The 18,016-nt window shown below is 38.8% G+C and overlaps 5 protein-coding genes across 5 annotated transcripts, besides 1 other annotated feature; 2 read left to right on the forward strand and 3 right to left on the reverse strand.

Annotated features, from left to right (window-relative positions):
• Window positions 1–8: 8 nt before the first annotated feature.
• On the forward strand, window positions 9–3,493 carry CTAM01_10762 (catalase/peroxidase HPI; the record flags this gene model as incomplete). The annotated part of the gene is made up of 6 exons (XM_060526776.1): window positions 9–306; window positions 379–533; window positions 978–1,050; window positions 1,247–1,678; window positions 1,845–1,980; window positions 2,254–3,493. The coding sequence occupies 6 exons, from the start codon at window positions 9–11 to the stop codon at window positions 3,491–3,493; spliced, it is 2,334 nt and encodes a 777-aa protein (XP_060378564.1).
• Window positions 3,494–3,753: 260 nt separating this feature from the next.
• On the reverse strand, window positions 3,754–5,407 carry CTAM01_10763 (major facilitator superfamily transporter; the record flags this gene model as incomplete). The annotated part of the gene is made up of 2 exons (XM_060526777.1): window positions 3,754–4,736; window positions 4,792–5,407. 2 exons carry the CDS (start codon window positions 5,405–5,407, stop codon window positions 3,754–3,756), a joined length of 1,599 nt encoding a protein of 532 aa, XP_060378565.1.
• A 461-nt stretch (window positions 5,408–5,868) lies between these two features.
• On the reverse strand, window positions 5,869–6,780 carry CTAM01_10764 (uncharacterized protein; the record flags this gene model as incomplete). The annotated part of the gene is made up of 1 exon (XM_060526778.1): window positions 5,869–6,780. The coding sequence occupies one exon, from the start codon at window positions 6,778–6,780 to the stop codon at window positions 5,869–5,871; it is 912 nt and encodes a 303-aa protein (XP_060378566.1).
• Window positions 6,781–7,330: 550 nt separating this feature from the next.
• Window positions 7,331–7,417: a sequence feature (Short protein (CTAM01_10765, KAK1490292.1) was converted to a misc_feature.).
• An 8,466-nt stretch (window positions 7,418–15,883) lies between these two features.
• On the forward strand, window positions 15,884–16,850 carry CTAM01_10766 (uncharacterized protein; the record flags this gene model as incomplete). Its single annotated transcript, XM_060526779.1, has 2 exons — window positions 15,884–15,992; window positions 16,069–16,850. The coding sequence occupies 2 exons, from the start codon at window positions 15,884–15,886 to the stop codon at window positions 16,848–16,850; spliced, it is 891 nt and encodes a 296-aa protein (XP_060378567.1).
• Window positions 16,851–16,872: 22 nt separating this feature from the next.
• CTAM01_10767 (MarR-family transcriptional regulator) lies at window positions 16,873–17,391 on the reverse strand (the record flags this gene model as incomplete). The annotated part of the gene is made up of 1 exon (XM_060526780.1): window positions 16,873–17,391. The coding sequence occupies one exon, from the start codon at window positions 17,389–17,391 to the stop codon at window positions 16,873–16,875; it is 519 nt and encodes a 172-aa protein (XP_060378568.1).
• Between the last annotated feature and the right edge of the window lie 625 nt (window positions 17,392–18,016).

The raw sequence follows: 18,016 nt of genomic DNA on the forward strand, positions 1-18,016 counted from the left end.
TTGTCAACATGCACGCCAAACTTTCAAGCTGCCTTTTGGCAGCTTCTGCTCTCCTGCCCGCCGTCACGGCTGAGGGTTGCCCTTTCGCCAAACGCGATGGTTCCGTCACCAGCGAGCTCCCCAAGAGGGACACGGCCGAGGGCTTCGGCCGATGCTCGAGAATCAGCAACCAGGCTGGCGGCGGCACCCGCAGCCACGACTGGTGGCCTTGCCAGCTTAGACTCGATACTCTTCGCCAATTCCAACCCGCGACCAACCCGTATGGAGGCGATTTCGATTACACTGCGGCTTTCAACTCTTTGGATTGTGAGTAGATTCTATTGGGAGGGGGAAGAATAAACGATGTTTGGGAGGATCCTCACTAACACCCCACGACAGATGAGGCTCTGAAGAAGGACCTCCACACCCTGATGACGGAGTCCCAGGAATGGTGGCCCGCCGACTTTGGCCACTATGGCGGTCTCTTCATCCGCATGGCCTGGCATAGCGCCGGCACTTATCGCGCCATTGACGGCCGAGGTGGCGGTGGAATGGTGAGCCGTTTTTTCTTCACTGCACCTCTTGGCTTATGTTTTACTCTCTTCTCTTTGGCTATGCTATCCCGAAAGTCCTTCCCCCCCCCCCCCCCGCTCTCCCGGTCTTCCTAGTGCTTTCCCACTTGGCACGAGGTAGCTGGAAGAAACACCGCGTTGTAACCCCCCCTCCATTTTAGCATATTTCTTATTCCTTGCCTACCGTTGCACTTGATCATCTCTTCGCGGTCCTATTCGTCTCGCGTTGGAAGATCAATTGGTTAGACGGAGGTTTTTGTCCTATCCCGGATCAAAGCCAAGAGGTGCTAAAGCATCTCCGTCGGCTTTTTCTCCACTCGCACCGCGTCACGAAATATGGACCTGGGCTGTTTGCATCTTATCACATCTCTGCATCAGTTTGATTCTTCTTGAGGACTGGCGTTTACTAATATTGGACTGCTGCAGGGCCAACAACGTTTCGCTCCGCTTAACAGCTGGCCTGACAACCAGAACCTCGACAAGGCTCGCCGCCTGCTGTGTAAGATTTCCCATCCTTATGCGCTCTTTTGTGATTCGGCCCACCCATGTTCGACTTGCATCATCGACTCGGTAGCGATATCCACTTTGCCGTGGCTCGATGGCGCGAGTACTACGTAGAGCGATGTTGTGGGGCTCTTGAGAGATAGAGAGAGAGAAGAAACGTTTGCTAATCCTACCTCTTCCATGTTTTACAGGGCCTATCAAGCAAAAGTACGGCAACAAGATCTCATGGGCCGACTTGTACTTGCTCACCGGCAACGTCGCCCTCGAGTCCATGGGCTTCACCCCCCTTGGCTTCGCCGCTGGCCGTCCCGATACCTGGCAATCCGATGAGTCCGTCTACTGGGGTGGAGAGACGACTTTCGTCCCCAAGGGCAACGATGTCCGCTACAATGGCAGCACCGACATCAACGAGCGCGCCGACAAGCTTGAGAAGCCCCTGGGTGCTACCCACATGGGTCTCATCTACGTCAACCCGGAGGGCCCCGATGCCAGCTCCGACCCCGCCGCTTCGGCCAAGGACATCCGCGTCGCTTTCGATCGCATGGGAATGAACGATGAGGAGACTGTCGCTTTGATCGCCGGTGGACACGCCTTCGGCAAGACGCACGGTGCTGTGCCTGCAAGTGAGTTGCACCTCATTCACGCGTCCCCTCTTCACCATTTCGGTGCTAGTCGGACGAACGCGCAATAATAGAGCGTCTTCGGAGAGAGCTCCGGCTCACCCCCGGGAACACACGATTTTCACCGCCACTTTTGGAACATGCAAATGCTGACCGGCGTCTCTCACAGGCAACATTGGAGGCGAGCCCGAGGCCGCTGACCTTGGCGAGATGGGTCTCGGATGGCACAACAGCGTTGGCGATGGCAACGGTGTCAACCAGATGACCAGTGGTCTTGAGGTTGTCTGGACCAAGACCCCTACCAAGTAAGTCATGATTGTGATGAGTCTTTTTCCGTTTGCATATGATTTGCGCCCCTCAGGGTCTTGGCACTCCAGTCACTCCCATTTCCCCCCTTCTCACTCACTCTTGAGAGGTCTTGTATCTCTCATTTGCCGAATACTCGCCTTTGAGAGAAAGAGAAGGTCATGAGAGAAATGATGAGGCGACAAACGATGAGGCCAAGAAAAGCTATTTATACACCAACCACACCGGGTGATTATGCAGTGACACACCGACGCTAATCCTTGTACCTGCAGATGGAGCAACGGCTACTTGGAGTCTCTCATTCACAACAAATGGACCCTCGTCACCAGCCCTGCTGGCGCTCACCAGTGGGAGGCTGTCAACGGCACCCTCGACTACCCCGACCCCTTTGACAGCACCAAGTTCCGCAAGGCCACCATGCTCACCAGTGACTTGGCTCTCATCAACGACCCGTCCTACCTCAACATCACCACCCGCTGGCTCGACCACCCCCAGGAGCTCGCCGACGCCTTCGCCAAGGCTTGGTTCAAGCTTCTCCACCGTGACTTGGGTCCCGTCGCCCGCTACCTCGGTCCTGAGATCCCCAAGGAGACTTTCGGCTGGCAGGATCCCCTTCCCGCTAGGGAAGGTGAGCTCATTGACGATGCTGACGTGACCAAGCTCAAGTCTGACATTCTTGGCACCGCCGGTCTCGACGTCTCCAAGCTCGCCTCCGTCGCCTGGGCCTCCGCCTCGACCTTCCGTCACTCCGACAAGCGTGGTGGTGCCAACGGTGCCCGTATCGCCCTCGAGCCCCAGAACAAGTGGGTTTCCAACAACCCTACCGTCCTCGCCGAGGTCATCGACGCCCTGAAGAAGATCCAGACCAGCTTCAACACCGGTGCCAAGAAGGTCTCCCTCGCCGACTTGATCGTTCTTGGTGGTGCCGCCGCCGTCGAGAAGGCCGCTTCTGACGCTGGTGTGGCCGTCACCGTCCCCTTCACTGCCGGCCGTGTCGACGCCACCCAGGAGCAGACCGACGTCCGCGCCTTCAACTACCTCGAGCCCCAGGCCGACGGTTTCCGCAACTATGGCAAGGGCACCGCCCGCGCTCGCACTGAGGAGATCCTCGTCGACAAGGCCTCGCAGCTTACCCTCTCCGCCCCCGAGCTGACTGTTCTCGTCGGTGGTCTCCGCGCCCTCGGCGCCACTTTCGACCAGTCCAACACTGGTGTTCTTACCGCCAAGAAGGGCCAGTTGACCAACGACTGGTTCATCAACTTGCTCGACATCTCCACCGTCTGGTCCAAGACCGACACCGAGGGCGAGACCTGGACCGGTGTCGACCGCAAGACCAAGGCCGAGAAGTGGACCGCCACCCGCGCCGATCTCGTGTTCGGATCCCACGCCGAGCTCCGTGCCATCTCTGAGGTCTACGCCAGCTCTGACGCCAACGAGAAGTTCGTCAAGGACTTCGTCGCTGCTTGGGACAAGGTCATGAACCTTGACCGCTTCGACTTGAAGAAGTACTAAAGTGCTATCCGCACTAACTCAACTGTTTCTATGTTAAGGATTTAAGGTGTTGGCGGTTATTCTTGTATCTACTTTATACCTCATATATTCTTTCGCCTGTACTCTGTCCCCCCTACAGCTCATAATCGCCGTGACTCATAATTCAGTTTGCTCGGTCGGCATAAGAAGTCAAGTACCGGCCCTTGAAATCATTTCCAATGCCGAGACACGCAACAGTACTCTGAAAGACTATTCAATTTCTGGAATGTCTGGAGAAATTTCTATGAGCTTGTATTGGGCTGACCTGACTTTGTCGACTTCGGCTTGATGAATATCGCAGCTAGAAGCATGCAACCAGAAACGCCAGTAAAGAATGCCCACATCACACGCAAAGCAGACATGTAGATAGCCTTGCTAGCCCCTGAAGTCCCATCGTTCCCATTCTCAGAACCAAGCTTCCCTGCCGTCAGCTCTCCACCACCGAGGTTATGCTGCAACAACACTGTCCCGATGACAATGGACATCGAAGAAAAGAGAGACCTCACAAAACTGAAGGCCGACATAGCAGCCGCCATATCCTTTTGCTCCGTGTGAGTCTGAATTGAGATCATGGGACTTTGGAAGAGCACACCGGCACCGAACCCAGTGATCATTTGAAATGCCACAATCTTGGCCCATTCCGTGCTGATGCCAAAGCTGATGAACAGGCCATTCCCAAGAGTCATGAGCGCCGAACCAAAGAAGATGGGAATAATGTAGTTACCAGTCTTCCGGGTGAACAGCCCCCCGAGCATTGTCATGACCGTGAGCGGAATGAGTAGAGGAAACAGCGTGATTCCAGCGATGATCGGTTTGAAACCAAGGACAACTTGGAAGTACAGCGGGAGGAAATAGTCGTATGCAATGAATACGAAGCTGTGGATGCAAGCAAGGGTGAAAGAGGCAATATTGGTGACCTTTTGGAAGATTCGGAATGGAATAACGGGGTTCTTCGCGAAGCGAGCCTCCCATACAATGAAGAGCGCGAGAATGAGGACCCCAAACAGGATGAGGCAGATGACCAAAGCAGAGTTCCAGGGTACGATGCCACCAGCACCTGTTTCGAGGCCGTAGAGGAAGCAGATTGTGCCACCTATGATGAGAAGGAACCCAATCCAATCGAGGTCCCGAAGACCGGCAATGAATGACTCTTTGGGGGTTTCAACCTTGAGGGTGAAGAATAACACCACCAGGGCAACGCCGTCGAACGGCAAGTTGATGAAGACTATCAAATGTCAGTTCCATGCCACTCCGTATTGTATTTGGGGGTTCCTTCTCACAACACCATCTCCATCCAATCGTCTGTGTAAAGACACCTCCAAGTACTGGGCCGACCGCACTCGCAATCCCATAGACGATGCCAGTCATGCCATAGTACTTGGCCCGATCCTCCAACTTGAAAATATCGCCAATCACAATCGTGACTAGGACCAACGATCCACCTCCCCCGAGCCCCTGTACAGTCCTCCCAGCGATGAGAGCTTGAATGTTCCCAGCCAAGGCCGCGATCAGGCTTCCCGCCATGAACGTTGCTGCCGCAGTCATAATTGTGAGCTTCCGGCCGAATATGTCGGACATCTTAGCCCAGACCGGTGTGGATGCCGTGCTGGACAAGGTGTACGCGCTTCCCACCCACGCGTACTCCGATGCCGTGGCCTGAAGAGTTGCTGCGATGGTGGGTAAGGCTGTGGCGATGATGGTGATGTCCAGGGCGCTAAGTAGAAGAGTCAGGCAGAGGGCACACATGACGGCGCGGCGACGGATCGGGCTCATTTCAGGAGGAACATAAGATGCGGCTGTGATCACGCGATCCAGAGCACTCTGGGTGTTTCCATACTGCTCTGAGTTCGTCTCTTGGGGCTTTTCGGCCGATGTTGCTGCAGGTGAATTACCCATGATAATCCTGCTAAAGCGACTGACGCCCTGGTGGTCCTTTGTTCCAGGAATCGAATAGAATGAAACGATGCAGACTGTCCATGGAACACACGATGACACTACTGTTGGTATAGTTATTGGCAAGCAGTTCCTTCGAGGATTCTTTTTGTTCCTTTCGATCACCATGTGGCTCGGTTCGGTTCGGTTCGGGGATCTGGGGTAATGCAGGTCGACGGGGCCAGACTAAACGATCACTTGCAGCCAATTGACCGATCTTTGCATATCAAGTCTCTTGAATTCGCTTTTGATTCATTACTCAGGTTCATTGCATGTCTTTGAGCCCCAGACTGAAATGCAACAAGACTTTCCTCCACCCACCCAACCAAGTCGAATATGCTTAGATATATCGCTCGGCCGGAACAGTCGCCGGGTCTGGTGTTTCCTACCACTCGATGATCTAGTATGCCACATCGGTATACCCATCAGTCAATGGTTTCCACATGCCCCTTGAGTTCCTTTTGGATCCAACCGTAAATGCTCTCCTGAAGTTCGCGGTCCTGGCTGAGCTTCGAACCAGATTCCGCCTTAGCAGTAGGACCGTAGTATTGCCCGCTCTTGGCGTCAGGGCTCACAGCTGCCCAGATCTGCGATAAGGCACCCTTCTCCACAGGCGTGGCGAAGAAGATGGCTGCATACAGGAAAGGTTTGAGAAACATGCCGGTGGAAGCATGGTGAAGATTGGTCGCAACCATCCCCGGGTGGACAGGAACGATCTTGACTTGTTTCTCTCGCTTTGCCAAAGCCTTGGCGTAATGGAGGTCAGCAAGCTTCGACATGGTGTATCGTTGGGTAGTAGCTCGGTTAGGCATTGTTGTTCGGATTTCTTCGAACTTGTAGATATCGTTCGGGGCTAGGGCGTGAGCACTCGAAGACAGCATGACGACACGCGTCTCGGGGTTCGTCTTGGCCGTTTCTCGTATGACCGGTAGCAGAAGCTGGGTAAACAGCGCTGGACCCATCACGTTGGTTCCGAACTGGATCTCATACCCTTCCTTGGTAAGGCCCTCGGGGGTCATCATGATGCCAGCATTGTTGACGAGTATGTCCAATCTAGATTCTTTCTTGAGGAATTCGACCGCGGCAGCCTTGACGCTGTTAAAATATGCTAGATCAAGTTCGAGGAAGACGATGTTTGTTGTTTTAGGGTTCTGTTGTTGGAGTTCTTGGATAGCCTTTTCGGCTTTGTCTCGAGACCTGGCTGCAAGATAAATTCGGGCTGGGTTGTGTTTGCTGAGCTGCCGTATCGTCTCGAAGCCAAGACCGACGTTTCCTCCAGTAACAATAATCACCTGATCGCGAAGATCGGGGATGTTATCGGCGGTGAAGGATGGCATCTTGGGGCGGAGCGTGCAAATGGCTCGACTATGGGGTTTGAACCGTGGCAGGTAGAGAGACTTCCTGATATTAGCAAACGTCAAGATGTTGACAAAAGGGGAAGAGGCGATTTAATACATTGGTCAGAAGTGAGCCTGAATGTGAAGAATGGAGGTCTGATGGGCGGCTGAAGGTGCCACGCGGGAACTTCGACGAGCCCGAGGGTACAATGCTTGATAAGCCAGTCAGTCCAACGAGCCGATCTGGGGCGTAAGCAAGCCATTGAAAGAGGAAGATTCGAGACCAAGGAGGACAAGAGAACGGAGCTGGCTGGGATTTTCTGCGGAAACTTCCAGTCTCGGCTCTCGATTGTCAGCCATAAATTCTATCAGAGGCTCCGGCATTCTCAATGAGCCAACTCGCGACTTCCTCGTTGCTTACACCCTTGTCGGGCAGGTCCGGCCTGGACTCTGAATTTGGTAACGCTCCTTCCCTTCAATGGGAGAAAGTACCTAGATACCTCGCTGTAAGGTACGTAGATTCATCCCTAGATACCTGTGCCGGGCCGTCATGGAAGGACGGGAGCTACGTAGCCGGGAGCTCGGCGTTTGTGTGGGCCGGGACAACGTCCCCGTATCACTCCTTAGACCTCGGTGACGTCCCGACGGTTCCCTGGGCATCTCGCAGCGGATGCTGTCGGCTCGAAACCCACGGAGTCATCCTCGGGGTGTCAATCCTGAGGCTTAGACAAGCATCTACGGACAGCAATTTCTTATCCAGAACGACTCGATCTTCATGGTGATTCGACTCCTATCATTACGCGGTGCATAGATACCCCGTTCTGTAGTGGAGCGCGCTGTGTGGTTGTCTCTAACAATCATGCGAGCCTTGCTTGATGTTTGGACATCAACTGACGACAGACTCGCTACTTCGGGGTTGCGTCAGACGCGTAGAGTTACCTATGGCTGGCGGGGTTTCTGTTGAGGAAATCTGTCACGAGTTATGGCACGCAGCAATGGGCATACGGAGTGTGGTAAAAGTGGCTTAATATATTAAAGTAGAAATAGATAAAAGGAAAAGGTCTATATATACGATATCTAAAATAGATATATGATTTAGTACGTAATAAGTACTTTATAAAATATAGTTACTATCCTTATTACGTAATATACTCCCTAATTATTATTACTAAGGAACTATTATACCTAAAATAGAACTTCTAAATATTTTTATAAAGGCCTAATTTAGTTAAATATAAATAATAAAAAAATAAATATAAGGGATACGCGTTTTTTAAACTACGTTTATTATAAATATATTTTTTTATTTAAAGTAAATAAAATCTTAACTTAGAATAGTACGTATTTTACTATTTTTAGTATATAAATTACTAAGGGCGAGGTTACTTAGCTACTTTATATATATCTAAATTCTTATAGCGTTACTTAGCTATTATTTTTTTTCCTCTTTTTAACCTTTTTATAATTACTATAAGTACTCCTATTTATTATATACGTGCGCTTATATTATTAAATTATTTATTAATTTTATTTTGAATATAAATATTTAATATATTTAAAAATAATAATAAGTTTTATATAATTTCTATAATATTTTTTATATACGTATTATATAGTTTATTAAGAATTTAAATAAATAATAATATTAATAAGCCCTTTTAAGTTATTACCCCCCTCTATAACCTCCTATTTACTTATTAAAGCCCGGCTACTAAGCTCTCTTTTTTTAATTAAAAAAATATCGAGGCTATTAATAAAAATACTAAGAACTTTATTAAGTTTAAAGCTCTTATTAATAATTATAATAAGGGTAATAATAAAGTAAATAATAATAATAAAAGCTTTAAAAAGCTTTTATTTATCCCCCCCTCGGAGTTTAAAAATAAAAATAAAAATATTTTAAATATTAAACTTTTTAAAAAGGGTATATTATATATTATTATTTTAAGACTTCGTTTTTAATAATATTTTAAAATTTAAAAAATATAAAGCTAACTCTTTTTAAAAAAGTAATAAAAAATAAAAAAAAATATTAAGAGGCTAAAGTACTCCCTATAATAAATATAGTTCTTTTTATTATTCTAAGCTTAATTAATATATACTTAGTCCCTAAAAAGCTTAAAAAAGCGGCTCCCGAGGAATAGTTAGTATAATATATACTTTATTTTTAAATAACTCTTTAATTTACTAACCCTAAGAATAATAAATATTATTTTATAAAAAGTAATAGTTAATATATATACTATTTTAATAGCTATTTAGCCGAGGGGTATATTAATATACTAATTATTATATAATTAATAACCTAGGCTCTTACTAAGGCTATTATAAATAACGCTCCTTTTATTATAAATATATTATCCTTTTTTATTATTAAAAAGCGCACTCTTAATTATAGTTTTAATAAAAAATTAATAAGTTTTATATTATTATTTATTATATAAAAAATAATAAGAAGATATATAAAAACTATATCGGGTTTTATATAGAGGACTTCTTCCTTATATACCCCCCGCCCCCTCTTTTAAATATATTTATATTATTAATTATACTTATTATAATTATTTATAACTAGCCTCTTATTATACTACTTATTTCTATACTCTAAGTTATTAACTTAATAATTATTTTACTTCCCGTACCCCTTATTACCCCTATTACTCTTAGTTTTATAAACTTTGAAGTACGTAAAGCGCGGTTCTTAATACATATATTTACTCTTTTTATTAATAATATTATAATTTTAATAATCGTATACTTTATAAATTAGTAATTTAAATAGTAAGTATAAGCTTAGGTTTTATTTTTATATACGTATATCCTATAGGGTAAGGTTATTTTAGGAGTTTAGGCCTTTAAACTAAAAAAAGTTTTATTTTATTTATTTTAAACCTCTAAGCCGTACTCTAAGTTCTATTTATTATTTATTTTTAAATATTAAGTTTTTCTAAATATAGCTTAAATTAATTATTTTTAATTATTTTAGCTATTTATAATAACTTCTTACGTATTATAAAAGTTAAGAAATATATAAAAATATTCGAACTTAGCTTATAAAAAGTTTTTAATAAGTCTATTTATTAATATATTTTTTATTAATATATAAATAACCTCGAAGCTGTTTTTAATATACTTTTATTTTAGCTATATATTTTATATATTAATATAACGAAGTTAAGTAATTATATTTTTCTTTTTTTTTATAACGAGTTAAATCGTTTACTAATTATCGTAGTTAATTAACTATATTTCTCTTAAGTTAAGGGTAATATTTTTAAAAAGGCGTTTTAGAGCTATAATTTTTTTTATAGTTTTTTTAAAATAAAAAAACTTAGCTTTAGTAATTAACGTCGTAATTATTACTTAGTATACTAATTTTTATTAAATTAAGCTACTAAAAAAAAATATTATATATCCTTAAAATAATCGTTATATTACTTTATTATTTATAAAGTTAGTATTTTTAATTAGAAATAATAATTATATACTTAGTATACTATTATAATAAAGCGCAAAATATTTTATTACGTAAAAATATTAAATATAATAGTTAATTATTTTAATATAAGTTACGCTTAGGTTAGTTAAGAACCGTAATAATTATAAATAAATAAAAGTAATATTTAGTCTAATTATTATAGCTATATAAAACATATTTCTAACCTTTTCTTAATAACTTTTTATTTCCTCTTTTATTACTTACCTCTTATTTAGTTTAAACTCGTTTTAAAAAAAAGGGGTAACTAAATATAATAAATTTATAAACTTAAAGCGCTTAATAACTTGCTTAATATGTACGTTATAAATAAAATAAACCTTATAAATAATACGGTTTTATAAAATCCGTACTCTAAAAAAATAATTAATTAGTCTATTCTCTTTAAAATTAATATATTCTTTTATATTATTAATAATCCCCTAAGCTACTTTTTAATTATTTTAATAATATAAAACTATAAAATCGTTAATATAAAATACTAATATTACTTTCCTATTTACGGTTTAGTAAATATAGATCTCCTCGTAACTATATATTATATTTATATTACGAAGTATAGAGGTAAAAGTTTAAAACTAAAGAATTAGTAAGTCTTAGAGGCTATATAAAGCGTATTAAAGTTTACTTATTTTATTAATAACCTTATATCCCTCTAAAAGTTTAATAATTACTAATTTCTCGCTCTTAAGAGGCGCGTTAAAAAATATATTAATAATATTATATTAGTTAGTTTTAAAATCAAATTAAGTAACTATTACTATTATAAACCTAAAGGCTTTTATAATAAGCGTTAAAGTATACGTATTTTATAAAAAGTTAAGTAGTTATATATCCCCCCTTATATATATACGTACTTTTACTTTATAAACCTCGTTATTAGTATCGTACTTATAAATATATACTTATTTTAATAAAAATAAGATCCTTTATTTAAAATTATAATTAACTTCTTTTTATATACTAATATCCCTTAGCTTTTTTATTTCTATATCTATAGTATCCTTAAGTACCTTTTATAGTTATTATAAAAAATATTTAATATTACTAAACTTCTTTAATAAGTTCTAAAAATTAACTTTAATAAGTCGTAGTTTTTAAACTCCTTTAGAGCGCTCTAAATAGGTCTTATAAACTACTCTTTTTATTATTTAATAAAGTATTATATATTTTATACTACTTTTTTTTATAGCTTTTTATTAATTAAATATAAAAGTAAAAAAGAAGTAGTTTTAGTAGCGGTTATAATAATTACTATTTTTTATATTTAAATATAAGAGCGTTACGAAAATACTATTATTAAAGCGTTATAAAGGTCTATAGGCCTAGTTTAAATATTTAAAACCTAATAAAACTTTATTTAGTACTTAATAAAGTAGTTTTTATAAGCTCTATTTTTATATAATAATAAAGGTTTATTATAAAAGTTCTTTATTAATATTAATTTTAGTATTAAGAATTACTTTTTTATAATTAGTACCTCGTTTACTACGTACTTTAACGTTTTATTAAAAACTATTAAAAATTAAAAACTTAAAAACTTTTATAATATATATAAGTACTTATAAAGAGGATTATAAACTACGCAAAACTATTTATAACTTAGTTATTATATCCCCTTCTTTACCCCTACCCCTAAGCTTATATAAAGGGGTTATTTTAAAAATTAATAATAATAATAAAACTATATTAGCCTCTTTAATTTTATTAACTATACTTTAAAATACGTTTATTAATTACTTAGTATCCTAAATAATTAAAAATTTAATAATAATACTATCCTTAACTATAGAATTATTTTAAGTATTAGTATTTTTAAAGTCTAAATCTACTTCCCTAAGTACTCAAACTAACTTATTATTAATATTAAAAAGTTCTTATATTTCTTAGATTATTAAATTTACTTACTCGCTTATAATAGCTTATTTTTCGTATATAAAATTATAAAAAACTTCTTTATTAAACTTAATATTTTTTATAATAAATACTTATTTAAGTACGGGTACTTAGACTTTATATAAGTTATATATTTTTAATATATATTTAACTAAGTATTTTATATACCTATAGGGAAGTACTTTAAACTCTTTTTAATATATACCCCTCTTATAATCTTTATAAAAAAAATATACTTAGTAACTATATATATAAAAACTACTAAGGTACGGGGTTACTAATTTAGAATCCTATACTTAGTAACCCGTTTATTATTAACGTTAATACTATTTTTATTAATTAATTTTTATTATAATAAGTAAATCTCTTTTATTAGCCTCTCGTAGAATAATATTATAAATAAATATTATTATTAATACTATTTCGTCCTATAAATTTATAAAGAGGTTTATAAAAAGGTATATTTTACGAGCTTTAGTAATTATAAGTTAATTTATTCTTTTTATGTTATTTATAGGTTCTTTTATATATAGAAGTAAAAGTTCTATTCTAATTCTTAGTTCGCTATACTACGTCTTATATATGCGTTTAACGTTTATAATTAAAAAAGTAATCTTATTATTATTTTTAAAAAAGTAAATTAGAGTCCTTTTTTAATAATAAATCGCTACTTTAAAGTTTTATAACATAAAAAATACTTCTTTTTTTATTTTAGTTTTTTAAAAAAAAACCCTAAACTACTTATTATATTTATTAAAAACTATAAGTATATATTATTATTTACTAAAAAATAGTTTAAAATAGAAAAGATCTTAGTATATATAGTACTATAGCTATAAAGCTTTTTTTAAAAATAGTCTTTTTAAAACTACTATTTTAATATTAAATAATATATATACTTTATACTTAATTTATAATAAAGGTTTAATATATATATCTCGAGTCTTATATAATAATTAATAAAAAGTATTAAGTCCGAGATAACTTATTTTAAAATACTAAAAGAGCGTACTATTAAACCTTTTATAAGTACGTTAATATAAGTAATAGAATTTTTTATAGCTAATTAGTAATATAATACTAACTAAGCTTTATAAAATATACTTAAGGTTTATAAAAAAAAGATAGGATTAAAAAAGCTTATATTTAAAAAAAACTAAATTATTCTTTTAAATAAGCTACTTTTTAATAGTATTTTTATAAAACGTTCCTTATTATAAAGTATAATCTAAATTATAGTACTAAAGTGCGCTTCTATTTAATAAAGTTTTTAAAACTATATTAATATAAAATCCCTTAATATAAGTAACGTTTTAGAGCTTTAAATTATAAGTTCCCTTCCCCTTAAGTCTATTTAAAACGCCTTTTATAATATAAATATTACGTATAATAATAAGTAGTATAATAGTTCTTAATTTAACATAGTTATTATTACTTAATAATATATAACTCTTAGGTTTAAATAGGCTCTTATTGTTAATTAAATATATTATTTTATAACTATTTATTATTATATTCTAAAAGAGGGGATAAGTACTATTTATAAAAGTACTAAAAATTACGTTTATTTCTAAGTCCTAACTTTTTATAAATATAGTAATTACGTAGCCCTTATTTTAGTTTATTAATAAGCTTATTATAAATTAGTTAGAGGATCTTTTTAAAAGCCCTAGTTTTTTAAGAGTTTTATCGTTTTTTAACTAACTAGCTTTTTTAAACTTATTATAAAATAATTTCTACTTATTTAATTTAATAATAGCAAGGACTTCCTCTATATAGCTTTTTAATATTCGTATTAATAACTTATTAATATTTCGGCTTATAAATACCTATTTTAATTTTTAATATACTAAAGAGCGCTATAAGTATATATAATTATAAAAGTACGTAACGTTATTTTTATTATTTATATTATTAACTAAATTAGAGCGTCTAGTAAAAGTAGAGTAAGTCCCTTCTTAACTTAAAAGCTATTTAGTATATATATCCTAAGTTACTAAGCTAAATATATACGTAATCTCTTTAAGAGTTCTAATATACGTTTTAAAAGTTATTAATTTATTAAAAATCTTATATATATATTAGCCCTATATAGGGTTAAGTTTAAATTTAACTATAACTAAGAAGTTAAGTATAGTAATTTCTTTATTAATTTTTAAAATATTATACGTTTTAGTTCGTAAATAAATAAATTATTACTCTTTATATTAGTATTAGGGGTTAATTCTAATCCTCGCTTTATTAAGGGCTTATTAATATTCCTCTTAAACTATATTCCTAATTACTACTTTAAAGGGTATAAATTCTTATTTTAAATATTTAACAATTTATTATATATTAAACTTAGCGCCGTCCTTAGTAACTTTTTAAAATACGTATTTATAAAAAATAATATTAACTAATTTTATTAATTATTAAGCGAGGAGTTTAATATATATATTAATAATATTACGTTCCTAAGCTTTAAATTATTTATATTTAGCTTTAATTTCTTATTATTTTTAAATATTTTTAAATATATAGATCCTTTTTATAAATATAATATAGAAATAGATTTATTTATATAAAATAAGTAGTATAACTAGCTTTATAAAAAAAAACTTAGCTTAGTTTTATAAATTACTTATACTTAAAAAAGTTAAAAGGGTTATATTAAGAGTTATATTTAGAAATTATTAATAAAAGATTTCTTAATTTTTTTAGTCGTTCTTAAACGCTTTATAACGTATTTAATAAGCTCGTAGTTCTTTTTTATTATAAATTATAATTAATTATTTAAATTTAAAAAGTAAAATAAGTACTATAAAAAGGTTAAGGAGTATATTAAAATTTAGAGCGTCTAAGTTAACGTATTTCTAAACCCTAACGCCCTTATTTATAATACGGAGTACGTTAAACTATTTAATTTAACTATTATAATTAATTAATTTAACTTAGACTAAAGTTAATATAAATATATTTATTATTTTAAAAAAAATTATAAAAATCATATTAATAAATATATTATTATAATATAAGGTCTTAACTAAGAACTAAGCTTATAATTATTATAAGTTATAGTACGTAGTAATAAGTATACGGAGTATAATAAAAATAGCTTAATATATTAAAATAGAAATAGATAAAAAAAAAAGGTCTATATACACGATATCTAAAATAGATACGTAATTCAGCACGTAACGGGCACTTCGTGAGATGCGGTTACTATCCCTGTTACGTAACAAAATCACTACAGATTATTGTACGAGGTCGCCAGTTCGTAGTGCCCGGCGATCGACAGTATTGTCAAATATGGCGGCGAACCCCCGTTCCGTTGCATCCAGCTCGCGGTGGATGACTCGTGAGTTCTTTGGCTTTAAACAGAACATACGCAGTAAAGGCTCAAAGGAGTCTTTCCGGTTCGTCATCGACCGAACGAACAGACCAACCTCGAACCAGCCTAGAACAAGTCTGCAGGTTCTTTTTCTGCCCCCAACACTCAAGATGGGCGAATGGCAAGCTGCCCATGCAAGCCCCATCGACAGGGGAGTAAGCAATCTATTTCTGCGACACAGCACGTCCCACTGGACCTTTGAGCGTAGTAGGTTCATCCCAGCCAACAAGGGAGTAAGCAACCTATTAATCCCCCATAGGAACACAATTCTGAAAGAACATCGCCCACAGCATGCTCGATAATCAACGCGGAAAGATATCGAAAACATCATTCTCGAGATGGAGCCGAAGCAAGTAGAGGCACTAGACGATGAAGACGATTGGACGGGCGTTGCGAGCGCCGCCGAAAGACGAAGACGGCAGAACAGGGTTCACCAAAGAGCCTACCGTAGGTCCATTCCACAACCCCGCTGTCAAACATGCTATCCCGTTGGCGAGGAAGGCTGATATTGCAATCCAACCAGGGCAGAAGAGACACCTGAAGCGTATTGCACTCAACAGTACTACAGCTTCAGCTTCAGCAGAGCCTCAAGCCGAGATGTGCCTGATCCCCGCTGCTGCGCCTAATGCGCGTAGACCCATGACTTCGTCCCAAATGCAAGAGATGCTTGGGATTTATTATTTGCTCAGATGCGCCGGCATACGCAAAAATGTCGCCGAATTCCTGCAGAGAGCCTCTTCGAACTGGACCCTACAGCTCCCTACCCCGCGGGACCTTCCCGCTCTCACGAGACTCAACGCGTTCGACGCGCTAGCAAGAAATGCGCTGGTGTTAGGCATCCCGGTAGAATTGATCGAGAGCGATGATGGCAACTCTCTCTTCATACATCAAGGCCCCGAGCGGCCCGGATGCAGCGAGGTCCTGCCGCCTCATCTCTCACCAACGGCACTACAGAGGACTGTCAAGCATCATCCATGGCTGGACCTATTCCCAATACCGAAGATGAGGGATAACATTCTTCGTGGTATTCAGTCAGGCGCGATAGACGAAGATGAGCTGTGCAACGCTTTAGTCTGCGACCTCTTGGACTTGGACTCCCCCTCCAAATCATCGCTTGTCATATGGGGAGACACCTGGGACTTGAATGGTTGGGAGCTGGGTCCTGAATTCTTCAGGAGATGGGGCGGGCTAGTGCAGGGCTGCCCCGAAGTGCTGATAGCTACCAACTACTGGCGACAAAAAAGAGGTGTAGGGAAAATAAGAGAGATCAACTCGGGCGGCTCGCTGGCATTAGATATCACATAGTGACTGAAAGTTGTGTTTTCGGCTATTTCAGTTGCAACTCCCAAGTCTCTCCCACTCGCTTCTCTCCCCAGGCTTGATGTTCTTCGGTGGCTTTCAACTCGAACCCGGACTTTGCATACAACCGCCGCGCCCCGATCAAGTGGTTATCAGTTGATAAACCAACGCTCTCGAATCCGACCTCCCTTGCAAACTCAACACAAAGTCGTATCAACTCCGTTCCCAAGCCGGACCCTCTTGCTTCCTTTTCTACAAGGAAGCATCTCAACTTCGCTCTGCCTGGTATTTCGCGGTCCTCGATGAGCATGATGGAGCCCAAAAACTTGTCGTCTCTCTCTGCGATCCAGCATCGTTCTTTGGCTGGGTTGAACTTGAGGAGGAAGTCAGCCGTGATTTGGCTGACCATGGCCTCGAATAGCGCGCCGTAATTGTATTCTTTGGAGTAGATTGCGCCGTGTCGGTGGGTGATGTAGCCCATGTCACCCGGGCGGTGGTTCCGGAATGTGATGGAATTGAGAGCATTGGAGCCGTTGGTTGACGCCATCTTAGCGAATCGACGATGTGCTGCAGACTGGACGAGTACTTGTCCCTTGAGTTCTCAAAGAAAATGCAGCGACTGGGAGACTGCAATAGCTAATGATCTGATTGCAAAACTCTGAACCGTCGCCAATTGGATTATCTTATCACTTGTGGGAGGGGGCCTCTCTTGATCAGCGGTGAGCTTGTTCCTGGCCTCGGGCCTCTGGTGGGGAATGTCAAAGTCATGTCATCCAAGGGCGCACTGTACTTAAGCGCCACGCTGCATGTCATGTTTAGTGTCACTGGCAGACACCAGTGACCTCAGAGAGTCAGCTTGGAGGCTTCTAGAGGCTTCTGAATTGGCCCGCGCTCAGCAAAGATACCACTGGCTCATAAGATTTCAGTAGTGTCAAGCTATCATCAGAACTTGGGAATCGTAATCCAATCCTCTGACAGGAGAACCTAGAACTCGAAGCTCAGATACAGTCGCTTGACCATATATCGAAAAGATTCTGAGAAGGGCATGACCCAGAGCAGTGTGACTAGTCAAGTCTGGTTCTTCGCAGCAAATGACTTACATTCAAGAAACGGGTGAAAGTTCTATACTGCAGCTTTTGTCACTCTCAAATTTAAGAAACCATACCGGGGTT

This window comes from Colletotrichum tamarilloi, assembly GCF_030869305.1.
Source record: "Colletotrichum tamarilloi strain Tom-12 chromosome Unknown Scaffold_52.1, whole genome shotgun sequence".
NCBI lineage: Eukaryota > Fungi > Ascomycota > Sordariomycetes > Glomerellales > Glomerellaceae > Colletotrichum > Colletotrichum tamarilloi.